This window comes from Toxotes jaculatrix, chromosome 7 (assembly GCF_017976425.1).
Source record: "Toxotes jaculatrix isolate fToxJac2 chromosome 7, fToxJac2.pri, whole genome shotgun sequence".
Taxonomy (NCBI): Eukaryota; Metazoa; Chordata; class Actinopteri; family Toxotidae; genus Toxotes; species Toxotes jaculatrix.
In genome coordinates, this window is record NC_054400.1 from 29,167,817 (window position 1) to 29,195,102 (window position 27,286).

Below are 27,286 nucleotides of genomic sequence, written 5' to 3' on the forward strand. Positions count from 1 at the left end.
TCATTACCTTGAAAATAAACCCTTTTTTTATATATATATATATATATATATAAGCAAAACACTACGCTTGAAATGACTTCCTTACTTATTTAAGAAATAACAATCATAAAAATAAATAACACTTTTTTCTGAAAATGAAAAAGATACAACGAAAGATAAAAACAAATCAAATACCAAATTTAACCTACAACGGAAAACAGAGCGTGTGGTTTCAAACTTTACTGCTTCATTAACAATAAAATACAACTTTAGTTCATCTTTTCACAATAAAATCCGTATGGTATGCGTTACGGGAGCTGGTTACATTAAACAAAAGTAAAATGGATTTAAGTTGAAAGTGGTTTAAGGATTTCCAGCTGCAAACAGTCAGTGAGCTTCATGAGAAACTGCTGAGTAAATATTGGATGAAAGGGTGTGTAAAGGTAGAGTGTAAAGAGATAATGTTCAAGTAAAGAGCCCCATGATCAGCTTTTCACACATTATTTTTTATTCACATTATTTAGATTGAAACAACTTATCTCTCAATAAGCATTAATGTAATATGTCTTATTTTCCACCCATGTGAAAGAGCTGGGCTGGGTTTGTTCCTGGACGGGTCTCCATTACAGGTTAGTCCAGGCCCAAAAATCAACCAGCAAAACAAATGTTGAGTAAAAAAAAAAAACAAAAAGAAAGAAAGAAAGAAAGGAAAATAAGTGCTGAATGTGCACTTAAAACTAATAAATACTGACAGTGTTTCAGCTGATAGGACTGAACTCTTAAGGGTCACTTTGGGAGATTACTACAATTAATTCCAGTGCTTTCATGGCATTATGAGCCTGTGACAAGCCACAGAATCACTGAATTCAACTCAGCTCCTTTGAAAAGTGATCATATCTTGCCCAATTAACATGTCAATAAGGCAAAAAATACTGGTAATAACAGAACTATTATCACAGCAACATACTATGGAGGAGGGTTAGGACCACATGGAGAATTATTTCACTTCTGGGATCAACTTCACCATTTTAATTCTCAAGATTCAAATTAAAGTTAAAAAAAAAAAAAAGTATATACCAACTTTGGAACATTATTTACATTACGTCAGTTAGCCTCAGAGGTACTTTTTATTATTCCACATGGTGCTAATCTTCCTCCATACCAAACCATAACTCCATTTAAAAAAAATCTATACAACACAAATTTGACAGTGAAAAAGTGAAAGTGTGTCACAGTGTGACAGTGGATGTATGGAAGAGCTGTGTGTGTTAATCACTGTTGTATTCCTCTATGATCAGGTCCTCCTCCTCCAAAAGGACTTGGCTCCTAGTAGGTGGAGGCTGACTGGCAGGCAGGCCCTCCTCACCTCCACACTGGCCTTCCTCTTTCTCCTCCTCCGCCTTCTCCTCTTCCTCCTCACTGTCTGTGTCCAGCTGGCCCGGCTCTTTGTCCGTCAGAGCCTCCAGTTTTAATCTGCTCACACGTAACACACATCCAAACAGAGAAATAAAGATGGTCTGGTCTGATACAGTTTACACCACTGCTGTGGTAAAATAACGGCTTGAAATAACAGAGCCTTATAGAGAAAGCCACTGGAAGGGAGCTAAAATGGTCTGTTGGTTCGGACTTCATACATGATAGCAGCCTTTTTAGTATTGAATGTTTTTTTCTTTATTGTGTATTTAAATTCATTTAAAAAATATTAGTTGTTAAAATATTTTCTCCCACTTGCCATATGGATTATACAGTAAATATGTAATCAACCTTCACGGACCCAAGCACCACCCCCCGGCTCCTGTCCCACCATATAAGTCCAGGGCTGAATTCCTTTCCCAGCACACCACTGAACCAGCTCCTTGCATCTACATTTTAACCACACAACTGATGTTCAGCAAAAGCACATCAGTTCTATTTTAGCTGTTAGCTCCTGGTTCAGTGTAAACACTGTCTAATAGGTTTGATTCCAGCTATGGAAAAGCTATATTTTCCACTATTCTCTTCTGTCAATAGGACAGTACAGAATGCTGCTGTTAAGGAAATCTTGAATCTAAGTGCATTGTGGGAAAATAAAAGTGTGTGCTGTACCTGCCAGGGAACCTCCTCAGTGACATCTGACCCACGTCCTGGATAAAGGCTATCTGAGCTGGAAAACACATTGTATCAGACAGAACACTTATATTAATGACAACACACTCATTAAAATGAGTCTACAAAGTCCTAATGATTATGCTAAGATACCAGATTGTCACATTAAAAAGGGTTTAAAAAGTTTATAATATTGTTCCATCACTGCTCACACCAGTTCCAAACCTTTGTCAAACCAGTTTTAGAGGGTTGAGACCTGGTTTTAGGGTTCAGATGAGAATCAGGTTTAGGTTAGAATTAGGATAAGGGTTTGGATTAGGCATTTCACTATGGCGTTTCAGGTAAGGATGTCAATACGTGTGCCCACAGCTACAGTAAGACCAACATTTGTGTGTTACCTTGGTTCCTCATGGGGTTGGTGAGTTTGGTCAGGTATGGCAGCAGCTCAGTCTGCAGGCTCACTGGTGTCAGACAGAAGCTCCTGAACAGGGACCGGGCAGCTAGGCAGTTCTCCCGATGCTGAAAGGAACAACGTGAGTCTCCTTACAGTCTAATCTACTGTAGCTACATTTAAAGTCGTCTTCTCCAGACACATTAGACGCAGCTCAACAACACTGTCCATTTCTAACTAACCTTTGGGATCTGAGAAACATTGTATATATTTAAGGATGTTTGAGTGAGGGCTGATGTCTATTTGTTTTTGTTTTTTTTTTACTTTTATAAATGAGTGTAAGGAAATACACATGGTCTGATACTGCAGAGCACTGAGACATGTAGTGTAAACCACATCACAGTAAACCTGCTGGAGACCATTACACTAGACTTCAGTGTCTCTCAGTTTCTGGCCCTGGTCACGCAGGTTAGGAATCCACCAACCGCACTGAACTGACTTCTAGCTCAGACTGGTCACATGTATTATCTTTTTTGCAAAGGAATACAGGGTGAAACTGCTTGTTTATACATTTCATCCTATTTACAAGTGGAAGAAAAAGTAAGAATGTTAAAAAGTAAAATTGTTGGAATTGACAAAAAACAAAATAATAAGAACAAAAAGAACTATTCAAAAAGCAAAAACAATGACAGTTCCAACCAATACTTAGCAGCTGATACAGTGACAAGTGGAAGGGAAAACCTGAATAATAAGTGGAGAAACAGGATGACAGTGCCTCCGTCCATAGGACAGGAGGGCTCACTGAATAGTTTGATGAGTATGAAAACGATGTGAATCATATGCTGTGGCCTTCACACTGTGGGGCAACATGTTAGACAGTTCTCTGCACCACCACCATCCAAACACCAGATGAGTAAATATCTTTAGGAAGAAGGTGTTCATCCCTCCAGTGGAGTCCAGGTGCTTGGAGACAACACCTTACTAAGACACACACATACCAGTCTCTCCTCTTTTGGTCATTAGGTTTTAAAGACCATATGTCTTTGTTCAGGTTTAAACCAGTCTTAAACCATAAACATAAACACAGCTAAAGCTAATGACAGAGCAGCAGCCCTGATGTGTCTTACCTTCTTGCTGATTAGCAGCCAGTGGGGTTTGTGCAGCGGCCTGAAGCCAACAGAGACTTGCTGAGAGTTGGAGTGAAGGAGCCCTCTGGTGGCAACTGAAGACCCATAACCCCCCATGGTGCTGCGACTCTGAAAACAGGACAGGCCTTTATAAGGCAACATAGACTGTAGTTCACGCTGATAATGTTAAAATCCTGTCTCTGCATCATAAACCAGTGTGCTGTTTGTTTTGGTGATTTGGTGTCTGACAAGTCTTGTCAAAGCATTCTTGTTAGCTGTTCATGTCTTGTGGGAAACACTAACCGTCCAATCAGAAGTGAGGAGGTCAGCATCAGATAGATACTCGCTGGCTCGTTCCACATCCTCCACCTCAGAGAAGAAGTCCAGGTAGTTCTGATGGAGGTACAGGTTGAAGAACTCTCCAGACACATGTGAACGATCAACAACCAACTGAAAAGAGAGACAGAGACAGATGATCTCTGAGTTTTCCAGAAGAATAAAAGGACATTTGAGGCAAAAAAAGGGCATGTTATTACCTCAGGGTCTACTAATAATGCTTCTCTATGATGATGAGACAGGTGAGATGATAGACCAGGTCCAGGGGCACGTTCAGCTGCTTCGGCACCTTCGTGATTCCCTCCTGTTGATGACAAACAACCAAGGATACAAATTATTTAACTGAACTATCAAGCAAAGCCACAGCAGCTACCCCCCTCAGTGATGAGATGCTTCTGAATCAGCAAAGAGCACTGACAGAATATGACTTATGATCTCCTGCTTTTTGTGGCCCCTCATAACCCAATTGTTTGAGAAATAATTTTATGCATGAATCTGAATCAAATTTATTTCCTGTTTAGACAATTTATGGTACAAAAAACGCATGCTCCTACCAGGAAAACAATCATCCATCCGCTCCAACTAAAATAGGGGAGATTTGACTCACGTTTGCAGTGAAGGATTTTTCCCAGTGCTCTGAACAGGAAAAGAGAGGCATCCTTCCCTCCAATCGCCTGCTCCTCTTCCTGCTCCTTTGTCTGTTTGGACTTCTTCCTTTGGTTTGTCCTAGAAGAAGCTTTGCCCACTGAAGTTACAGGTCTGTCCTTCTTTAGCCTCCATAGCCCCTTTTCCAACGACGTGTCTGAAAAGTTACAATGAAGAAGTTCTTTGAGGTCATTTGGTGAGACAGTATTTATTTAGGAAAGGCCATGAGGTCATTAAAATGAAAAGGGATCATAGACTCTTGACTACCCCTCTGGTGTGGTGTGGTGTGGTGAGGTGTGGTGGATTTACTCCTGACCTGGGAGGGAGGAAAACTGAAGGCTGTTGATGGCGCTGCGAATATCTCCTGAGCTTCCTGAACACAACTTTTCCAACACTGCCTGGTCTGGGACACATATCCTCCCACAGCTCTGCTTGTAATTATGGAAAAAATACACTGTAGAAACAAAAAAAAAAAACAAAAACAAAACCCATACCAAAAAGTATAATCAATTCCAAGGCTTCCACTCACCTTTCCTGCCTCCAGGGTTGAAATGCGCACCAGGACCTTCATCATTGTGGTTGGAGCCACTGGATTAAAACTAGAAACAGAGAACACACAGAACAATGTTCAGAGGAAAGCAGTGGTCCCTTTGAATGGAATCCACACAGGTTAACATGATGAGGGATGACTTTACTGGCTGTTTACTTGAAATGCAAACAGATCAGCAGATTTTAGATTTGAGAATTTAGTGTAATTGGAATTTATACCTCCATTTGTCACTCTGAACTTACCACATAGACTGTGTCATTACGTTTTCATAGTGAGGGTCAGATGTTTTGGGTGCAGATTTGATGCATTCTGCCCTACACATGAGGAAGGATAGGACTAACAGAGGATAATTATGTATTCTGCTGGATTTACTGAAAATCTCTGCCAAATGGGATTTACAAGAGCCAGGTTCAGCCCAGGAGCTGACTGCGTTATTAGCTGCTGTCTTCGTAAATCAGGTTCTGAATAGATACTGATTACAACCACAAACTCAATGAAAACCACAGTGTGCACTTGTGCAACACTGATCTTTCCTCAGTCCACAGCTGGGTTCAAACTGTCTCTAGGGTCTCTGAGGGCTAATGCAGGTTCCCATAAAGGTCTAACATCCCTGTCACAGTCAGTGGTGTGCATCATTGGGAACCTGATGCTGCTGATGTCCAGCTCCTCCTGGATCTCTCTGGGAAAAAGAAAGCGTGAGCTACTGTCTCCACTCAGACTGTCAGACACTATGAACACCAGGGGACATCGACTGGTCTTCACAAAGCGCCTGGAAGACACACAGAAAGACAAAGTCTCACATAGAGAATATAGTACTCTGTACACATAGTACAGTTTGTATTACCAAATACAATTAACGAAAACACACTCCTGTAGAAGGGCTTTAATCTGGTCCACTGATAGTGATGCAAACACAGGAACACTAAAAGCTGCAAAGTTAAACCAGGAGCGCATCTGACATTACTTTTAAAGAGTGGCTTAAAATCTGTGCAACATCTCCTGGTTTACTCTGAAAAAGAATGTAAGGAAATGTAGGCTGAAACCCGACCTGCCCTCACCTCAGGTTATCATGCAGGCTGCCAGGCTGCCTGTAGAACTGGTTTGGCAAATCCTGAGGAAGTGAGAATCAAGTATTAACTCAGGTGTGCAACCAAAATCAGTCTCTCTCTCAGTGTGAGCTTTAGACCGGTTTTAAATACAAAAAAGCATTGGGTTTAGTTTAATTAAACTGTTTAATTATTACAGCTTTATCTACTACATCAGGAAAATACACATCTGGAAATTTCTGAATCCAACTATGGTTATATGAAACATTAGCAGCTCTTGATCCAGCTTCCAACAGCTGTTAACCAATCTGGCAAAGCTGGAGCCAAATTAGGGCTCAGCGGATAACCCAGATTTCTACTTTTAATGCACCTGATAATAACAAAATCAATTTTCCACACAGCTGAAGATGAAAAAGAGCTGGTAAAGAAAAAAAAAAATGCCTTTTGCGTTGTGGGGCACACTTTAGCTTCAGTGAACATAAATACTGTCACAACAGTGTCAAATTGTTCATCACCTAAAACATATAATTATAAACATAATAACATATAAACATAATTAGTGCATGGTAAAAAAAAAAAAAAAAAAAAAAGAAGAAGAAACACATCGTTGGACAAAGCACATTTCAGATGCAGCACTCTGTTATAAAAAGAGTTAGTTACTGTGACTCTAAACACCAGAACATAAGCACAGATGGAAGGAGATAACAGAAACCATACAGGTATGTTATCTCCTGGTTAATTTATACCAACGCCATTATACGTTCTACTTGTCGGGCCCCATTCTCTTCACGATTATTGATCCTTTTACTTTGTGGGGAAAAAAAATGATTTTGCCGACATTACAACTAGTACTGTCATCGTCTTTCTTCATGAAATGAAGCCACACTTGGGACCGTTCCTTCCTCTTCGCCATGACTCCTTCTTGTTGCAAATTTCCATCAGCATACCCACGAGTCTGACGGTATTGTTTTGCAATGCACAACTGTCAGAAAACCACGCCAGCATCGATAAGAGGAACTGATAAGCCCAGAGACATACGACTGCAAAAATCTGGACAATTTGAGACCAGTTCTCAAGTTACTAAAATCAAATTTTCAAGTGTCAAGAGATGTGAAAAACTTACTTTACAATGACTTTCTGTTTTAGCAAACAAATGCCTAAATAGGCTATTAACTACTGCATGTTAAAGAAATGTCAATTTAATAAACAATTATTTATTTAGATTTATTTTTCAGTACATAATTTGCAAGGACAGGTCATCTTGGGCACAGGTGGATTTAACTGGACATTTTCAGATGTCGTGGACAAAGCCAGCTTATAGAATTTGTTCAACTTGTATTTGTTTATGAATGACATACACTGGCTTAAACCACCTCAGAATGTGGTCTGAGTGATGGAATCTCAATGTGTCCTCAATATGTCTTGGGTGCATTCACACCTGTACTTGGAGCTGTCCACTTGTGATTGGATCACCTGAGGAGCAGGTCAATACCAGGTCAGAACAAGCCTGAGCAATTTACAATCGTGACAATCTTCTACAGTCATTGTACTGTACTACTGAAATGAACAGGAGTGATACACTGGGGTTAAATACAAGAACAATGTAGTACATACCTCCACCATTATGAGCTTCCTGTCTGTGGCTCCTCTGTCACCCACCATCCTCAGGCAGTTGTATTTGTTGGCTCTGAGGAGGAAGTCCTGGAACTGGGCTAACTGGGAGCTGCAGGACAAGCCATTCATCCGCCATTCTGACAAATGATGGAGAATAAGGGACATGTCAGAAAAACAGGCTGGAGAAGCCTGTACGCTGACACAGGGTGATGCCCCTATTTACAAACATCACATGGACAAAATAAAAGCTTAAAATTTTCTGGTCACTAGGGGGCAGTTTTGAGGGGACTGAGGGGACTCATTAAAAATTTCATGCTAATTCTTAGTTTGACAGTGACAGGCATGGGGCAGGTAGGACAGAGAGGGATCCTCCTGACCGTGCTGACTGCTGCTGTTGTATGTCTCCAGATTGGTGGGGTTGATCCACTCCTGAATCCCGAGGCCCAGCTTCTGAGACAGAACCTGGACTGTAGCAGTCTTTCCACAGCCTGATGGTCCTGTCAGCAGTAAGATGCCGCCCTATAGACGACAATGGGCAAGCTGGACGTGAACCTTCAACTTCACATAAGACCTCCATAGAAAGCATTTTGACAGTTTAAGATTATCATTAATTATATCATAATTACTAAAAGACTTTGTTACGGAGACCAGTCTGTGGGCCAGGGTTCAGTTACTGGAATCACTGATTATTAAAATGAAAAACCTCAGTTACCTTTGATGAGTTTATGTGAGCTCTCATCCAGTTCTCCACTTCCTCGATCTTCTTCTTGTGGACAGCTAGCTCGGCCTGCATATAAACACAGATGGTAACAATTACAAGAGGCTAGAAGGTTCGGATTGGAACCTTTATCACAGCTTCATCACAGCTAAAAATACACCTCCATACACTCAAGTCAAATTAACATAAGCCCCTGATGAGTGCTGCTGAATGGCACACCATAGTAGAGAGAAGTTAGATGTGAAGTAGGGTTGGGTGATGTGATGATATCTACAGTAAGATAATGTCAACCATCAGAGATTTTGTTACGCCATTTATATACTGAGGTAGCTATGCTTTAAATATTTCTGGATATATTAGGCCATCACATGGGATGTTGAAATTATTCTGCAGGACTATCCTATGGATCCTAAGTTAGTTTTGAGTTCATGTGAATTTGACAGGTAGTTCATTTACTGGATTACCCATAAATTCTTAACAGGTTTTGCAAAAAATGGACTGTATTAAAATATATACGGTATCAATATAATTATTTAAAATTGCGTATAACGTGACTGAAGAATCATATCAGGCACCCCAATTTTTGAGGACGCTGTGTATATTTGTGTTTACTGAGGCTTGATATGTCAGACAAATTGCAAATGTGAATTCTGGACAAAGTCCAGACGTAGGTGTTTGTTAATATCTATGGTGAGAAGTTGAGTCTTAAGTTATGTCTCATAATGTATTTTCCCCCCCGGTGACCCACTGCCCTCACTGTCTGGATGTGATGACAGAGCACTTCAGACACATCACAGTAAGTATGAGCTAAGTCAGCAAGTCCAGAGGAGTAGCTATTTAGACTTAGAACACACAGTTATTGGCTGAATGTAAAGGAACTCATGGATACAGATGCTGACCGTTGAACGAGGTGAGTATCTGTCCACCCAGGGCTCATCCTGTTCCCCCTGGGCTGACTCTGTCGGCAGATAGGATGTGTGAGGGTCTGAGCTGCAGGCCTCTCCTTTCCTCTTCCTCGCCCTCTTGGGTTCGGCCTTAGAGCGCGAGTGGGTGCCCTTCCTTCTTTCAAGCAGAGAAAAGCTTTCCCCCGGCAAATCAATGAAAGACGGATCCACCCAGCGGTTCACCTATTGTAAGTACAGTCAAACAAAAATGATTAAACATTTATGAGGTACAACTGAAGCAGCAAACTGAAGGTTTGTAAATTACAGCCACATCAGAGAAGATTATATGACAGAACCAGACATTAAACAAGTGGAGGCAAAGGTCCTTGTGTGCACAGTGAAAAACTGGTACCTCACCAGTGAGAACTGAGTTAAGCAGAAATGAAGTTATTTCTTAAGAAATGTGGCTCGTGTATGTGACAAATGTGTGCTATGACTGAGAGAAGAGGAAATGCAGGAAGCAGTGAGATACAATCAACAAGAAAGTTATTAAAGTAATTTTTGAATCAACTGAAAGCAACTAATTGAAGGCAAAACTGTTTACAAACTGTGGGAACTTCTGCAACAGTGTTGGATGAACTTTCTGAATAATGTTTGATTTTCATTGTACAAAGATCAACAGGAGTGTGTTCAGCTGCTGGTTGAGAAATTCTTATAATAAGGTGTTTATTCAGCATTTTGCAGTATGTAGCTTGTGGTGCTGTTGAACTGCATTGTGTTACTCTGAGAGGTGTTTCTGTTATTTCAGCTTCCCTCACTGATACTTATGTGTTGGACAAAACAATGGAAGCACCGGTCTGTAAAACTAAAGCAACCAAATATACCCATCAGATAGCTTGATAATGACATCTGGTTTCTAGATTATCAAGTCAACTTACTCTGCCCGAAGCAGCTTTATCTCCCAGAGAAAGTTTGTTCATCCTTCACCGTGGTGATTCGCATTGGTGGGAGCAGTTCAGTTGAAAAACTGGGAACCTGAAAATCAGTGGAGACGTTGTTGGTGGTGGTATATATGGCGAAAGAAATTCAGCAAACACACACTTTTTAGTATAGAGCAAAAAGAAAGGATAGTGGGTATTTAAGCTTTCAGGTCCTTGTTATTGTGCTGCTAAACTCAGACATCCTCAGACACGTCAGACACGTACTCGGCAATTTTTAAGAGTCAAACACTTAGCTAACTACATTTGCTTTTTGACTGCGGGATAGTGGAACGGGTTAACTAGTTTATTGTAAGCTAATGTGATGTCTCTGTATTAACTTACCTTGTTGGACCATTTGTTGAGTTAGAAGCAGACCTCGGTGTTTCCGTCACTTCAGACCCTCGTTCGGGTATAATAAGAAGTAATTTATGGCTCAAAAGAGAGTAACGTTAGTGTTAACAGAGATGCAAAGTTGAGTTTCTCTATTTAAACTCCGTGGACTCGGAATGCCGTAAAGTGGCTGTTCATTGACGTAAAAGTGACGTGAAGCGTTAGTCGGTGGCAGTGTTTGTGGGCACAGAGCTGTTGGATTGTTACCGAGGTGGCTGTGACGGCAAACAACAAGCAAGTGATTAATCTCTACCATTTTGTCCGCTTGATCTTTTTTCAGGTTTGTAGACTAAATAGTCCGTCGACAACGGCGGAAAGAGATAACGGGGCTGTTCTGTTTTTGGGGCAGTCGTTATCAAGACACGTGTTTGCGGCTGGCGAGTCATGAAGATGAAGAAGCGACCAAACATTCTGTTAACAGGTGACAGACACTTCACTAGTTTAGTTAACGAGCCACTATTCGTTAAAGAAATTCGTTTTTTATAAGTAACTGAGTATAATTAGTAACATCGGAGTTGCATTGAATTGTTAGGTTAAGACTTTGCAGGCCTTTCACTTCCGAGTGTTACAGCTCTAAGCAGGAGACGTCACATGTATCAGGGCTATTCTGTCAGTATCTTTATATATAGTGTCGCCTATATTGAAAGATGAGGTGGTGTAGATAGAGAGATGGCAACATGCGGTTAGTTTACCTAGCATGAGATCCGGGTTAGCTGCTTAGCTCAGAGTGGACAGATACTGGAATAGGGATTTCCACAATGATGCTTAACCGCACATTTATACACGAGCAGCGGAATATAGCCAACACCGGGTCTGAGCATCTCAGTCAGAACATTGTATCTGTGTGTGTATGTGTGTGTGTGTCTACTATTCTCAACTTTAGCTCAACACATGAACAAGGAAACTCCACCTTGTGGTGATATTCAGCATTGTAGGAAAACCACACAACAGTTAGGCTGTTAATCGATTAGTTGATAGACAAAATGAACTAGTAAATCTTGATTGTTAATTAATCTTGAATGTTAATGTTCTGCAGGAACACCTGGCGTTGGAAAGACCACTTTAGGAAAGGAACTGGCCCAGCGGACTGGGCTGCACTATGTTAACATAGGAGACCTTGCCCAGGAAGGTAAAAACTTCAACTGACTTTCGCAGCTTTCAGAGCTATTCTGAAACAAAAAATGTCTTACACTGATTTAGATTCCTAGAGGATGGAGCATCCTTCATCCATCTGTTGAATCACAAATTAAAAACCCTTATTGGTCATTATCCTTGAGTAGTCGGAGCTGCTCCAGCTTTGAATCTTCACCCAGATTTTGAACAGGTTACATTTAGACTTTATAAACAGTATGCAGGTGAATGGCAGGGTCCCCCCGAGGCTGTTCTACTTATCCTGATTCTCTTTCCTTAGGACAACTGTATGACGGCTATGACGAAGAGTACCAGTGCCCAATTTTGGATGAGGACAGGGTGAGTTAAATTATGCAAGCTTTGAACCTAGTTCTGCAGTGCTGATCTGTAGTGCACAGAAATGGAAACACAGTGCCACAGAACCGGCATGGTGCTGGTCAGATGCTGATGTTCACACAGTGTTTGCTCAAAACGCAACCATTGGTGCACTTCACATCTATGAGAGATGTGAGTTAAGAGGTGCTGTGCTCATGTTTATGTCCTCTGCTACTTAAAATGCATGTGGTCAAATTATAGACTAAATTATCACTATAATTAAGAGGATTGCAGGAGGAGCTTCGCCTGTCTGTGCATACAAGTGTGTTTGTGAAAATGTGGAACCAAGATGAAGTAAATTATCACTGCATGCTGAATGATGTAAGTGTTAGTAAATATTGTGATTTGCTGTGGTCCTGCAGGTGGTGGACGAGCTGGATGAAAAGATGATAGAAGGCGGTGTGATTGTAGACTATCATGGCTGTGACCTGTTTCCTGAACGCTGGTTTCACATCGTCTTTGTCCTCCGCACAGATAACACTCAGCTGTTCACGCGGCTAGAGAGCAGGTAACATCCCTCTCATTTCCCACATGTGCAGAGCTTCAGTTCATTTAGGACTCCAACTGGACTTTGAGCCTGTGGACTATCGAGCCAACGCCACAACGATTTCATGTTTTAGTTAACATCTTTGAACAATTCATACCTTTTCATCAGCTATGGTCAAGGTCATGGTATATGACACTTAATATGGCATGTCACTTGTGTTTCCCTGGCAGATACCACTTATAAACAGCACATGCTATGTAAAAATGGCTAGTTACTGGGTTTCCACTGACAGGAGCCACTCTCCACCACCATGCACTGATGGTTGTCAGTGGCAACATTTAACTCTGCAACTCATAACATTAACTTTCCAGTTCCAAACTTTCCTAAAAGGAAAATCATTTTGTTATTCAGATGTAGTCCAAGTGTCTACACCCACTGTACTAGCCATTCAAGGCTAATATGTACACTACCGCCTAACATTGCTAAAAGAGTACAATAGTGTTAGTAGGAAGTACTGATCACAAGGAGTGGTCTTCTTGTATTACATTATAAGCTAATTTTACTGGTACCTGTCGATGGAAAGCGGTGTCTGGCATGCCATGTTAATGCGACGTATCCCGGTAAAACATTAGAAGCACACCAGCAGACAGCAGCGGCATACCACTAAAGATTTGACATATGTTACATGGTTCAGTGACATGTAAATAAGCCACTTTTTAATCTTTGTATCACTTTGAAACCATGGCTGTTTGATAAATACCTGCCTGTCCCATCACTCTTTTGTCTCACCTGTTATGATGAAGTCAGTTATTGATCTGTCTCACCATATTAGAAACCTGGCCCCCCTTGCTATGAGCAAAGCTTTTCTTGTTTGTCTCCATTTCCCTCCCCCTGTCTGAGGTGGACTCTGTCCTCTGTGTGCCTTGCAGGGGTTACACAGGGAAGAAGCTTCAGGACAACGTGCAGTGTGAGATCTTCCAGACCATCTATGAGGAAGCCATGGATGCCTACAGCAAGGAGATTGTCCACCAGCTGTCCAGCAACACTCCTGAAGACCTGGAGTGCAACCTGGAGCAGATAGTACAGTGGACTGAGCAATGGATGAAGGACCATAACTAGAAGCTGAACTCTGCCTGCAGGGTTCCAGTGGCAGGACTGTCAACAAATGTTATTTGCAGAATTCAACAAGAATTGTAGTTATTTTCCAGTCTGCATTTATTTTTCATAAATTTTGCCATCCTGAAGAACAGTGATACATTCAAAGTAGAATCGCTCTCTTCAGATTCTGGGCCTTTATCCAGGACTTTATGACACTGGCTGTGACACTGGCTGTCTTATTGCCTACTGTATGAATATACTCATGCACTGTTGCATTTGTGTCATTTTTATATATAAATTACCACTGGGGAAACAGCATTGTCACGGTGTCCTATTGGCAATCACACGGTAGATGGGGCTAAAACCTTTGAGTATTGACAGCTGTCAAGTACCAGTAATGATTAAGAACTTTATTTATGCAGCACTTGTCTCAAGGTTATAAAGTACCTCATAACTTAAAAACAGAAAAATATATTTGTAATAAAATACACAATAAAAATGAGGCACTAAGTTCGTCCCAGAGTCTAAGAAAAAGATAAATGCTAAAAGTAAAATTTTGGACTTAAGTGAAAGATCGTTGTAAAAGTCCTTACTCACAAACTTAAGAATAAAAACCATTTATCATAGCTCTTTTGACTTCAACATCTTTGCTGTCTGCATGTCCCAGTGTGGGAATAAATTCTCTTTATGATATGATTTGTGTGATGGACGTCGCCTACCACCAGCAGAATGTCTTACAGCAGAATTTTGTCTCTCTTTCAGCCTATTTTATTTCATCCTTGCTGAACACTGATCAAGCACAACATTAAAACCACCTGCCTAAAATCACATGACCTTGAATCAAGACCTTGGCGGGTGTCCTCTGGTATCTGGCACCAAGACATTAGCAGCAGATCCCATGGATCAAACTTGTTTGTCCAGCACGTCCCAAAGATACTTGATTAGACTGCAATCTGGACAATTTGAAGGCTGAGGCGACACCTTGAATTCTTTGTCATCAAATAGTCTTCTTAGATTTCTGGATTTTTTTTTTTTTTTTTTGTTAAAAATCTCTTCAGTGATCACATGACTGTATTGCCAGAGGCACCAGGCGTCCAGAACACACCACTAGGCTGCTACCAACTCTTGGTCTCTTGTGCTCTTTGTTGTTATTTGGTTTGATTTTCATTCTACACACAGGAATGAGGCTCCTGATCCTGGTCCTGATCCTGTGTAAACCGCAGTCTCTCAAGCTTCCATGACGTGCACACTTGAGGGAAGCCACACCTGTACACGTTATAACACAGTTATAACACAGTCAGCACTGAGCTCAGCATTCAGTGAGACTGCTGGTTGTGTAAGGTATGTTCAGAAAAACCGTTCGTGGGAATAGGTGTTGGTCAATTTGGTCACTGAAAAACAGACACGGTACGATGATAAGGTGGTGGTCATGAAATATGAATGTTTACTATTTACAGTGTTGTGCATGAACGTGTTCAAGGAATGGCGTCCATTGAACACGTCCATATTTTTGTGAACTATGAACTGAACGCATAATTGTTCCAACTGTGAGCGTATACGTGAGCTTAGCTCAATCTGGAGGGAAATAACGACGTTCACCCCGGTTCAGGGAAAAAAAGAAAAAAAAAAAGTTTTACGACAGCTGTCAGTCGACGTTACAGTATACAGCCTGGCTGGTGCAGCTGAAAGAGAAGCCGCCTTCGGCACCGCAGAACTGATCCACACAAATATCTGAAGGGCATCACGATTCACTGGCTCAATAAAGATGATGTTTCTCAGAGAAAGTCTGCAGCACTTGCATGCCGACGATTTGCATGAAGAATTCAAAATCCAAAATAAGATTGCTTAATTTGGTTCATGTAGGCTAAATAAAATGTATATTGCATCTACAGTATGCCTTTGCTGCACCCCTTTTCACTGTCTGTCCAATATGACACATTGTTTCAGTGGTAAAACATATACTGACATTTTTCTTGACTTTTAAAAGTAATCTGTTACTATGATTCTATAGTAGTGCAGTACAGTTCATTTAGTTTGGAAAGTGAGTGGCGGCAATAATTGAGGGCTATGGATGGATGGGCAGGTCAGTCAGAGATTCTGTTGAACAAGAATAGCTCGAAGCTGCTCATTTAAAAAAAAGAAAGAAAGAAAAAAATGAACGCGAACTGTTTATTCTGGAGTCTATGAACTTACTTGATGCATATTACTGGAGACGTTCCGTGTAGTCAACGTTGTTCTATTTAAAGAGCCCGTGTGGTGACCATGCCATTCGTTCTACGTTGTCCTGAAAAGAACAAACTTCCAAAGTTCCAAACTCGATAAAGGACACTGTACTTTATCGAGAGTGGAACTTTTTAACTCAAGGACAGAAAGATGTGGCACGTCAACATTCCGTTACGATTTTCTTTCTTTCTTTTTTCTTTCTTTCTAAAAGCGCAATCAAATGTACAATGTTCGCTTCAAAATAATAATATAATATATAATATAATATATATAATAATATGTTTAATTTTTTTAAGAGCATGCCAGGCATTCATTTAATAGCTGTGTTGATAAATGGGGTTACTAAGAGCAATATAAAATGTAATAACTGTACTTAGGATTACCAATGACAAAATAAATACATGTTACAAATATATCCATATATAAAAGCGACGTTTAAACTAAATGATATTTTGACATATCAAGATCTGGTTTTGTGGTTTTACTTATTTTCGCTACAAAATTGAGAGACCAGCGGACGTCTTATTTTGAAGTTTTTCTTGCTGGCAGTTAGGTGCTTCTCATTTCCCACAGGAGGTGCCATTTATCCTCCAGCAGAGGGCGCCGTGTTCTAGTAAAGTCCAGTCCGCACCAACCTACATCAATGCTTCTCTGTAGTCGGAAGGACACTTGTTTCTGCCGTCCCTGTGTGGCTTCGGACATATATGGATAATCGTGTGTAATACAATGGGTAAGATTGAGCTTTGTTTTAATTCCCAAGAGAGAATCGTGTTTATCTTATCTGTGCCAGCAGGGCGAACCTGTCGGTGGTGTTACAACGGGTCTTCCCACGGTGACACCGAGAAGCAGAGGGGAAACGTAGCCGGCGAATAAAAATACTGTTGTCTTAAAGGTTTGTTTAGATGTGAGTGAGGCGTTCATTCAGCTCTGTGGTAACTGAGGAGACCATAGTTTTTCGGTGGTTCGTTGAGAGATCTTTACAATATTCTGTAAACCATATACAGTATGTAACCTTATTTTACCAAAATATAATACAGATTAGCACTACCACAGCGCTCCACAAGGACAGCTTCAAAGAGTCAGTTTAATTAACAGTTTCACTAAAAAAAAAAAAAAAAAGAAAAAGGCTATGTTGTACAGAAGGTGTCTTGCTGCCGTTATTGTTGTCTCACTGGATTCCACTGCTACCGGGGAACTTAATTTTAAGTTGGATATTCGACCTTGCATGGTCAGATGAGCCGTCGATAGCTAAATCTCTGTCAAGCCAGCCGCCGCCTGGATTTTGTTGCTCAGCTCCTCGTGCGCTGACGGTACGGGTGCTGGAAGCGGTCAAAATGAACACGCAAACACCAAGTGTGAATAGTTTACTGTTTGTACCCAGTCAACCGGCTGTCACTGTAAGCTCTTAAAGAAATATTACAATGGCTCCTAAATGAGAAAGTGGCTGCCTGTAGATGTGCCATATGAAATTTAAAGTCGTTGTAGTGTTGGAGATATATATTTATATATATCTCATGTTTTCAAACCCAGAGAAGACCCTCTACGGGGAGTGCTGTCTTGACATGAAACAGTGTTTAAGGATGAGTCAGAGATGTTGAAAGACTTCACAGCAAAAGTAAGAGTCACTAGTGATGCTACACTCTGCTTCTAAAAGCCAAGGTCAGTTCCTTTTGCTATAAAATAGTAAGTAAAGCAAAAGATAGAGAGGCTCTTATAGGAGAAAACTGTAGAGCCAGTGAAATTCTCAGAGTGAGAAGCATGATTAACTGTGAGAGAGAAATACACAAAGTTAGACATGAGCCATGCCAGACAACAGATTGTGCTAGATGAAGACTCAAGGACACACACAGTGAACACACACAGTGGGATGTTTACATACGCAAGGTTACCTTTTGGTGTGAGTTCCTGTCCAGGCCTCTTTCAGCACACTGTGGAGGGTGTGCTGCAGGGAATAGAAGATGTTGCAATGTACCATGACATAATAATTCTGACTGGAACGGATGACAGAGATCACCTCCAGACACTGGAGGAAGTGCTGCAGCAATGGAAGAATGTAGGACTGCGCTTAAAAAGGAGGAAGTGCAAGTTTATGGAGAAGGAAGTGACGTTGTTGTTGAGTGGACAAGACAACACCCACAGCGGTGGCTGAACTCAAACCTTATTTGGGACTGTTGACCTTTTAGGTTAAGTTCCTGCCAAACTTGAGTACATCACTTGAACTTTTACAATCCAACTCTGTGTTAGCACACTATGATGAAAAAAAAAGAACTGATACTTTCCCATGGTGCTTCTCCATACAGAGCTGGAGCAGTACTAGCCCACCACGTGTTAGATGGAGAGGAGGAAGGTTTGCATCGTGCACACATTCAGCTCCTGAAAAGAAGTTTTTTCCCAGATAGATAAAGAGGGAGAGAGGGCTGTTGTTTTTGGAGTACCGTATTTTCACAAGTATTTGAATGGAAGCAAGTTTGTAATTTGCACAGATCATAAGTGTATTCCATGAGATGAAACCTCTTCTGCAGATGACATCCCAGAGATGATCAGGTGGGCTGTATTGTTAATGAGATACGCTAATGAGAAACACATATGAGACTTCAGAGTCAGCTGCTTTTCATCACTGACTTTAGAAGCAGGTGGATTGAAAGAAAAAATACGGATAGCAGTGAGCTACCATGGAAGGCACTGGTTTAACCACCAGGAAAAAATTGTGTTGACTTATTAATTAATTGATGAATGGACAACCCTCTCTACCTGCTGAGCCACAGCTGCCTTTATGACCTTTATGATGAGTGTTTCTCTGTCTCCTCCACAGTGTCCTCCACAGAGACCAGCAATTATGCCACAACCCAGAATGATGCTGGTGGTGACGGGAGATGATTTCGGCTACTGTCCCCGGAGGAACCAGGGAATTGTGGACTGCTTCCAGGCTGGTGGCATTTCCAATGTGTCACTGCTAGTTAATGCCTCTGCTGCCAAAGAGGCAGCTGATTTGGCTAAAAGGTAGAGAATTGAAACAGCTGTTGGTGATGCGATGTGCTCGGGTGCTTTTAGGGTGCTTAAACTTTTGAACTCAACACAATGGCTATTTATTTCTTTATTTTGTTGTGTTCCTGATGTAAAAAGTAACCGAGCATTGAAGAGAGACTGCAATGCTTGATTGCTGCAGGAGGGAAGATAAGATAAGGTGTACCTTTATTAGGGGAGATTCAGTTTGACACAGCAGCTCAAGGCAATGTAGTCAACATCAAACGAAGATACTGCCATGAATACCTGTATGTCAGAGATAGGTCAAAAATAAAATGAGATCAAACAAAATAGGAATTAAAAATACAATGAAAGCTAAGTTATTAAAGTAAGAAGCTTTAAAGTGGTTATACATTTCAGCCAGCATCACATGATATGATGGAGTTGTTTCTTTTTTTTTTTTTGTCAGACACAACATCCCCATCGGCCTCCATGCAAACCTGTCAGAGGGAATTCCTGTGTGTCAGAGACTCCAGCAGGCATCCACACTGATAAACCAGCATGGCTTCTTCCATGGAAAGATGGGCTTCCGTCAGGCCTTGGAGAGAGGTCAGCTCAGCATGAAACAGGTACACTGCTCCAAAGCTCAGTTTGTCTTTATTTTGATATTTAATACTGGGGATACACTCAGAACCAATCATCGGAATCAATTAAAAAACTTGACCCAGAGACACCAAGGCACAGGTGGTTTGTGGTGGCTGTTTAATCCCTCAACTGGAAGCTTAGCTTATCAGATCCTTTAAATTAGTAAATGCGTAGTGTCTGTACTGTGACCTTGTTTGCTATAGCAACTGCCATTGGGAACTGGCCAGCTGAATGTTATCAGTGTCTTCCCAGCCTGCTCTAATGGTTAATACCACCACAGATTCAGATTTCAAAATTCAAAGTTATGATTTGTCTGGCCTCAATTCTCATGTCTAGAGGAAACCAGGCACTGCTCAGTGCCATCCCAGCAGTGAAGCATGGTGGCAGCATCATGCTGTGGGGTTGTTTTTGGAACAGCAGGGACTGGGAAACTGATCAGGGTCGAGAGAAAGCTGAATGGAACAAAGTACAGAGATATCCTGAAAGAAAACATGCTCCAGAGCACTCATGACCACAAACTGAGCTGAAGGTTCACCTCCCAACAGGATAATGACCCTGATCACACATCCAAGACAGCGCAGAAGTGACTTAGGGACAAGTCTGTGAATGTCATTTAGTGGCCCAGCCAGATGCCTGGCTTGAACCCAAATGAACATCTCTGGAGAGGCCTGAAAATGGCTGTCCACTGATTGTCCCCATCCAACCCTAAAGGGATTCCAGTTTTTCCTTTTTAATAAATTTGTAAAAGTTTCTAAAATTTTGTTTTTGCTTTGTCCTCATGGGATACTGAGTGTAGACTGATGAGGGACGAAATCGATTTTAGCTTAAGGCTGCAGCAAGACAAAAGGTTAAAAAAGTGAGGGGGTCTGAATACTCTCTGAACGCACTGTAATAAACAGTCAAATGTGTGTTGCAGTGTGCTCTAGCTAAGTCACTAAATGACTCCGGTGCACCTGGTTTTACAACAATGGAAGATGCAAATTAAAAATTTTACTGCAGCACTACTGTAAATCCGCAGACACACACTCAGCAGAGCCACACAAACCTCCACCTACACACAGGTTTGTAGTAAGCCACAGAAAGACCGGGTTATCAGTCCGTTATCAGGTGGATAAACAAACTGCCTGGAGCCACATGAAGTTGACTTAGTGCTGGAGGTTGCATCTCGTGTCAGTCCTGTGCACTTGATGGTATTTAACTATGCCTTTATCGGAGTCATAGAGTCATGAGTAGTAAAAGTCACTTGCTTTACTGTCTGTAAATGTATATCCAGACCATCTTAGACTGACCTCATCAAACTAACATTCACAACATGTGCAGTGAGGTAATTTTGGTTGGGAGCAGAATTGTTATAGTCACTGTTGTTGTTGCATATTTTGCTGAAGTTACAGCAGTGCTGGCTAGCAAACCGCAAGAGTCGTGTTTCTCCATGACTGTGACTTCCAGGTGTGTGTTTTCCTTCCCAGGTGGAGCTGGAGCTGAGGGCCCAGGTCAGGCTTTTCAGGGAACTGACAGGTCACCTACCCCACCACATGGATGGACACCAGCACGTCCATGTACTGCCAGGTAATGCAAATTATTTCATGAAACAAAGAACTCAAACTGTAACTGTTACTGTTCACTCTATTCACTGATTCACCCCAGTACATGACTCAACAAGCTACAGTTTTCTCACTTAACACTTTATTAGGAAGCACTGCATGCCGGATTGCTTATGTAACTATCCAATCAGCCAATCACGTGGCAGCAGTGCAGTGCATAAACTCCTGCAGATCTCAGTGACCGTGGAGTGATTGTTGCTTTGACTGTTTGTGAAGCTGCTGATCTCCTGGGATTTTCACAGACAAGTTCTGAGGATGGAAACACCTTGTTGATGACAGAGGTCAGAGGTCAGGCTGGTGGAGCTGACAGAAAGGCTATGCTAACTCAGATAACCACTCTGTACAACTGTGGTGAACAGAAAAGCATCTCAGAATCAGTAATTATCAATAATCATTAAACATCAACAATACATCCAGCCTTGAGGTGGATGGACTACAACAGCAGAAGACCAGCATCAGCAGTATGAATTAATGGACCTGCCTTGTGTCCACAGTCAGTGCAGCTGGTGGTGGTATGATGGTGTAGGGGGCTGAGTATTGTTGCTGACCCTGTTCATCCGTTCATGGCCACAGTTCACCATCTTCTCATGGCTGCTTCCAGCAGGATAATGCTCCATGTCACAAAGATAAAGTCGTCTCAAGCTAGTTGGATTAACATAACAGTGAGTTCAGTGAATTTCAGTGGCCTCCCCAGTCTTTGGGATGTGGATGTAATAGAACAGGAGACTGGCAGCTTGAATGATGTGATGAATCATGTCAACATGGAGCAGAACCAGATTTCACATCTTGTGAAATCCATGAGAGCAAAGGGAGGAACTACCCATTAGTATGTTGTTCCTATTAAAGTGCTTGGTGAGCAACATAAAGTTGGTAGTAAACAAAAGAATACCAGATACCAACCGGATAGTTAACATGAGATATTTAATTGGTTGGAGGTTGTGGTGGAAAAATACTTTCTTCCTGATGAGGAGTGAAATAAAATTCTTTAGACAGTAATTGTCTTTTGATGTTTTATTACAAAAAAAAAAAAAGGTTTACAGAGTAATCAATTTCTGCAGAAAGGACAGAGCTCAAGCAGCAACGGGTGCTACAGAGATCTGACCCCCAGCTCAAGTTCCCAGGGTTTTTTGATGGCAGGGAGAGAAAACAAGCTGAAAGTCAAGTGATAAAAATAATGAGCAACTGAGATAAAGAATAAGTAACAATTTGAGGTACAAGATAGTCTTTGTCCGAGACATAAGCAGGTGTCTTCACAAAGCACGATGAACAGCATGCTCAGTACATTAGGTCACCACAGGTCAAGTTGTATGTGCTTCACACAGAATTTGAATATACGAGTTTATGAGAATACACAAGTGCATGATAAGAGAATATATAGTTATATGATAAATAAGCATAACAGAGGTTACAGATAATGTTCCTGTGTATAAGTTCAGTCACAAATTTAAGGGACGTTTACACTACCCAGCATTCACTGCTTTCTAATTTTCCAGTTTCTGTCAAAGTTGGATTGTTGGTCGGCCAAAACAAGAGATTTGAATACATGAACTTTGGCTCTGGAAAGCTGATATAAAAAAAACCGTTATACCAGTCTTGGCCCATTGTCTCCTACCATCTGTACACATGCCAGTAATCCATGAAGTATTTTTGTTATGATGCTAAAACATTACCACAGCTGTCCTTTGACTTGGAGACGGTTACATACTTTCTTTACGTCATGTCTTGACTATTGCAGCTCTCTGTCTGTGGGAGCCAGTCTGTTATTCCCCTGGTTGTTGTGCTGTGTGTTTGCAGAGGTGCGTGAGGTGTTTGCACAGGTGCTGTCAGATCTTAGGATTCCATACACTCGTGTTCCAGTGGAGCCAGGTTTACACAACTGTCCATGGCTGCCAGCACACCTCCATAGGTTCTACAAGCAGGTCGAGAAAGATGCTCTGGACTCCATCCCTGTCTTCACACGCTATGGAATCAGGTCTGTTTGGGTGTGTGTGTGTTTGGACCAAAAAAAACCCTGTAATAGCAGTGGAATTAACTGATTGATTGTATATTCTATATTCTGTTCTGAGGTCAGATGTGTAAATTATGCATTTGTATAAAAACCATGGACCATAAAAACCAGTATCATATAAAGCATGCAAACGTTTTTGATAGATTTGACAACTGGAGGCACAAAGGCCATGTTGAACCATTGCTACACAGGGTGACCTACATACTGAACTTTGGTCTGATTCTTCCAGAGCTTTTTCTAATCAGTCAGGAATCAAACTGATTGTAGAGCCAGGCTTTTAAAGTTAGATTAGTTTAATGTGAACAGGATCTAAAAATCCTTGTTATATTGGTATGTGTGTCACTAAATGGCCATCTATGGATGGGTTCTCTCATGGTCTGTGGCTGACAAACGTTAGTCAGAGTCTAAACCTTTTCCGCGTACGCAGGTGGCCTGATGTGTACCTGGGACTGACCACCATGGGCCAGAACATGTCCATCCCCAACCTGCAGAGGGCCCTCAGCCAGGCTTTGGGAGGGCCTTCAGACACCAGCTCCAGCAGTGCACCGGGCTTCAATCAGCCTGTGGTCACAGCAGAGCTCATGGTTCACCCAGGTTACCCCAGCCACCCCCAGGAAGGAGGCTGCGGAGAGGGCCCGGATGACTTCTCCCAGTCAGCTGACAGACAGCACGAGCTGAACGTTCTCAGAGACCCCTCCCTGCTGGCCCTCTACAGCCAGGAGAGGGTGCAGCTCTGTGCTTTCAAAGACCTCTGACTGCTGCTGCTGCTTCCCCAGGTTCTGCTCCAACCTCTTTTGTTCTGTTAAAAAAAAAAAAAAAAAATCTATAAATCCACCCTGCAACAGAGCCCTGTGATTAGGATTCACATACTGTGAATCCTAATCACAGGGCTATTCCATATGGAGAATTTTTAACAACAAAACTATATATATATATATATATTTTTTTTTTTTTCCAATCTTTCGGTTTTTAGTAGCCTTTAATGAACAGTATTTCACAGGTTAACGGGGTTATCTCTTTTTTTAAAGACACTTCCTAAAACACAAAGATGTTCACTGCCACTAATAAGTAAACCTTTGTTTAAAACATTAAGGATCTAAACCCAGGAACAAGTTTTACTTGTTTGCTTCAGTTAGAAACTGGACTGAGTTACGGGAGGAGGAGGAGGTCAGACAGGAAGTAGCATTAGGGCTTCAGCTCTCTTTAGATCCTCACGTTTGAGTCCAAAATCTGCTCCACAGCCTCATCACATTTAGCACAGCACATGTGACTGTGGAGCACAGAAGCACTACAAAACATGATATTATCCTTTAGAATTTAAGTTGACATGTTGGAGGCAAAGAGTTGTTTCACAGGACTCACAGGTTCCTCACTGCACATATTTATTAAAACCTGGGTTTTTAAAACACACGATCAGGCTGGAAACAAACCACTTGACATGACATGGGTGACAAACTGTGTGTTATCAACGTCCCATCACGGCTTACACACTCACTTCCTGCTTCAGCTTTGACCTCTTTGTACTCACTGCAGTTGTGCACACACATTTCACAGTGAAGTGAGGGATTATTAGAGACATGTCCAGCGCACTCACTTTCACTCTGACCTCCACATGAAAGTGGATTAGACAGCTGTGAATGAACTGTTGGTTTGTGTCCAGCAATTGTTGTAATTACTGAGAAATGAAACTACAAAAAAAAAAAAAAATAATAAAATGAGACCCAAGTTGTAATAAACGCTGGTTTTCCTGTTAAGGTCCTGAGTTAGAGTTAGGACCCGGTTTTAAGACCTTGTATTAATTTAGTTTTGTGCTTACATTTTGCATATTTATCATTTACATGTTGAAATCTAGAGTCAGGAAGTGTCATGTCATTGTACATTGTCAAACAGCGGAGGGATAGAGTGACGTATTTCAATTCAATTTCTGCCTCAGGGGCCTTTAACAGCATCATGAAGCCATGTGGTCTTTGTGGTTTTCTTGTCAGAGGGTGGAGGGGACAGTTTCCAGAGATCTCAGGTCTGTGTAGCACATGTAGCACATCTCATCTCCTGCCAAGTGTGTGTCTCTAATAAAAGCACCTGCCACAGTACACTATATTTGTAGTATTTATAACCATCGTCCATTGTGGTATTTAAGATTTTATATTTTGATGATGTTTCTGTTGAAACTTTCTATGCATTGCTATATTTGCATTCAAAGATTAGAAGTGAGGAGCTTGCAAACCAGACAGTGTGAGCTAATAAAAGATGTCGAACTCATGGCTGGTGTTTGTGTGTGTGTGTGTCACTTCAAATGTGGTAAAGACAGATTAATGGCATTTATTGGTAACTTATGGTTGATTGCTGTCTTGTAGTAAAGCTAACGCTTATACTGCTGTTTAAAAATTAAAAGCTGGGACTGAGCTTGGTTTCCGGAAAGGCCAGAAAGTATTTTGCATTGTTTGCATATATTTGTATGAAGTCTAATGTTTGACAAACGTGAACAGATATCACAGACCGAACTCCTTTAATGTGCTGATCGAAATCAGCTGCTCACGCCCAGCTGAACTCAGAGGTTACTATGGTGATTTGAAATGTTTAGGTTCTTCCTGAGTGAGACCTGGCGGACTCAGACTCACCAGACTGAGACTGATTTTGGAAGATTTCACAGTCCACAATGATTCTCCCTTAACAGCCAATGGGAGTGCTCCTTCAGGAAAGGAGGAGGGGCTTGCCTCCACAGATACCACATACCTCCGTGACTGACCTGTGCCACTGACTAAGCTGAAACCCAGAAGAGAGCCTCAGAATCAGTTAGCCTCACTGCATGTGCACAAGTACGAGGAACATGACCTCGGTTTCTGATGGCTCTGAAAGTACAAACACACACCACAGTCTTTTCTAACAGCAGAAACAGATCTGCAGATAAAAACAAGGACAACAAATCTGAAAGAAGGTTGGTGAACAGTAAACAGTGGGTGAAGGAAAAGGTAGTATGTTCACAGTTCAGATCATATGTAGCTGGACTGTATGAGTGACTGGAGCTCATGTAGCTTCAACCTGATTCAGGTCTAACAGAAGTTTAAAGAACAGGTTCACCTTTTTAAATTTGTCTTAATACAACATTCACACGCCCATATGTCCACTGGAAGAATGAGCGGTCACTGCAGTTATTCCTCCTGTTCATTCCAGCTGTGCAGAGCCATCTCTTCAGGACCAGAGTGGACAGTGGTCAGGGCGAAGAATTACAGTAAGGAGCCAGTGTCGTTAAAGACAGACCTGAACTTCCTTTAAGGCGTAAAGTTCAGCATCAGGTTAAATTTATAAGCTCAATTACCTGGGTTAATTTCATCAGTGTCAGTGATGTAGGCACATGAAACACAGGAAGTCTTCACTTCCTGAGGCTGTAAGTTACAGAAAAAAAGAATAACGTTTTACTTGACCAATTTCTCATATTCTAATATTAATAGATATTAATGGATATTTCTAATGGATTGATGGGTCAACAGAATATAGGACGTCACCGCAGGAGACTGTTGATTAAACGCAAGGTTGTTTCTCTGGACCATGGTTGTCTTCATGAGGTCCTCTAGCCTTTATGACATACTTATTTTCTACAGGCCTGACTGGACATCTGATGGACAGGAGGTGTGGACCTCCACATGAGACAAACAGTACCATCTGCTGGATGAAGGACAAACTCAAGCCTGGACTCAACTAAATAAAACAAGTCTCACATCTAAAACCATTTTTCACTAATTAAAAGCATAGACATGTTTGAAACATACTTTTTCATATAGCTCATGGGCGGAGGGGCAGCTGCTGGGAGCTGGAGTCCAAAGCAGATCTGTAAGTTACATCTACTTTACTTCAGTGCTTTTATTTTATGCAGTTCTTCTTTTGCTCGATGAAATATTGTACGTTTCATTCCATTTGCATTTTTGTCCCAGTTACTGACAAGTAACTTCAGTTAGTTCAGACTGTTGCTTTGTTTCAGAATAAGAGGCCCAGTGTAAGATGGTAAAAGTCC

The 27,286-nt window shown here is 41.4% G+C and overlaps 3 protein-coding genes across 4 annotated transcripts; 2 read left to right on the top strand and 1 right to left on the bottom strand.

The window, feature by feature from the left end:
- Nucleotides 1-498: 498 nt before the first annotated feature.
- Nucleotides 499-10,909, bottom strand: rad17 (RAD17 checkpoint clamp loader component). Of its 2 annotated transcripts, none has more exons than XM_041042583.1 (17): nucleotides 10,698-10,909; nucleotides 10,314-10,410; nucleotides 9,391-9,618; nucleotides 8,486-8,560; nucleotides 8,151-8,292; nucleotides 7,774-7,910; nucleotides 6,172-6,224; nucleotides 5,757-5,882; nucleotides 5,093-5,162; nucleotides 4,880-4,991; nucleotides 4,526-4,720; nucleotides 4,119-4,222; nucleotides 3,886-4,032; nucleotides 3,583-3,711; nucleotides 2,463-2,583; nucleotides 2,065-2,122; nucleotides 499-1,452 (listed from the first exon to the last, which is right to left on the bottom strand). In XM_041042583.1, the coding sequence occupies exons 2-17, from the start codon at nucleotides 10,353-10,355 to the stop codon at nucleotides 1,248-1,250; spliced, it is 1,944 nt and encodes a 647-aa protein (XP_040898517.1). In that variant the 5' UTR covers nucleotides 10,356-10,410; nucleotides 10,698-10,909; the 3' UTR covers nucleotides 499-1,247. The 2 variants fall into 2 exon arrangements, with proteins under 2 accessions (XP_040898517.1, XP_040898516.1); XM_041042582.1 differs by having other exon boundaries at nucleotides 10,314-10,447.
- A 17-nt stretch (nucleotides 10,910-10,926) lies between these two features.
- Nucleotides 10,927-14,491, top strand: ak6 (adenylate kinase 6). The gene is made up of 5 exons (XM_041042584.1): nucleotides 10,927-11,166; nucleotides 11,782-11,874; nucleotides 12,157-12,215; nucleotides 12,614-12,759; nucleotides 13,668-14,491. The coding sequence occupies exons 1-5, from the start codon at nucleotides 11,130-11,132 to the stop codon at nucleotides 13,855-13,857; spliced, it is 525 nt and encodes a 174-aa protein (XP_040898518.1). The 5' UTR covers nucleotides 10,927-11,129; the 3' UTR covers nucleotides 13,858-14,491.
- A 2,171-nt stretch (nucleotides 14,492-16,662) lies between these two features.
- Nucleotides 16,663-25,536, top strand: ydjc (YdjC chitooligosaccharide deacetylase homolog). Its single transcript, XM_041042874.1, has 6 exons — nucleotides 16,663-16,789; nucleotides 18,872-19,059; nucleotides 19,493-19,652; nucleotides 21,135-21,234; nucleotides 23,064-23,241; nucleotides 23,705-25,536. Exons 2-6 carry the CDS (start codon nucleotides 18,896-18,898, stop codon nucleotides 24,030-24,032), a joined length of 930 nt encoding a protein of 309 aa, XP_040898808.1. The 5' UTR covers nucleotides 16,663-16,789; nucleotides 18,872-18,895; the 3' UTR covers nucleotides 24,033-25,536.
- Nucleotides 25,537-27,286: the final 1,750 nt, after the last annotated feature.

What these genes read in the sequence shown, in the direction of transcription:
- ak6 (XM_041042584.1), top strand. Translation starts at nt 11,130, where the DNA reads ATGAAGATGAAGAAGCGACCAAACATTCTGTTAACAG. An exon ending in AGGAGACCTTGCCCAGGAAG is followed by an intron (nt 11,875 to 12,156) that starts GTAAAAACTTCA and finishes CTCTTTCCTTAG; the next exon opens with GACAACTGTATGACGGCTAT. An exon ending in TTCACGCGGCTAGAGAGCAG is followed by an intron (nt 12,760 to 13,667) that starts GTAACATCCCTC and finishes TGTGCCTTGCAG; the next exon opens with GGGTTACACAGGGAAGAAGC.
- rad17 (XM_041042583.1), bottom strand. Translation starts at nt 10,355, where the DNA reads ATGAACAAACTTTCTCTGGGAGATAAAGCTGCTTCGGGCAGA. An exon ending in GGAAGCTCATAATGGTGGAG is followed by an intron (nt 6,225 to 7,773) that starts GTATGTACTACA and finishes TCACTTCCTCAG; the next exon opens with GATTTGCCAAACCAGTTCTA. An exon ending in CTGAGGAGGTTCCCTGGCAG is followed by an intron (nt 1,453 to 2,064) that starts GTACAGCACACA and finishes ACGTGTGAGCAG; the next exon opens with ATTAAAACTGGAGGCTCTGA.
- ydjc (XM_041042874.1), top strand. Translation starts at nt 18,896, where the DNA reads ATGCCACAACCCAGAATGATGCTGGTGGTGACGGGAGATGATTTCGGC. An exon ending in GCAGCTGATTTGGCTAAAAG is followed by an intron (nt 19,060 to 19,492) that starts GTAGAGAATTGA and finishes TTTTTTTGTCAG; the next exon opens with ACACAACATCCCCATCGGCC. An exon ending in TTCACACGCTATGGAATCAG is followed by an intron (nt 23,242 to 23,704) that starts GTCTGTTTGGGT and finishes CCGCGTACGCAG; the next exon opens with GTGGCCTGATGTGTACCTGG.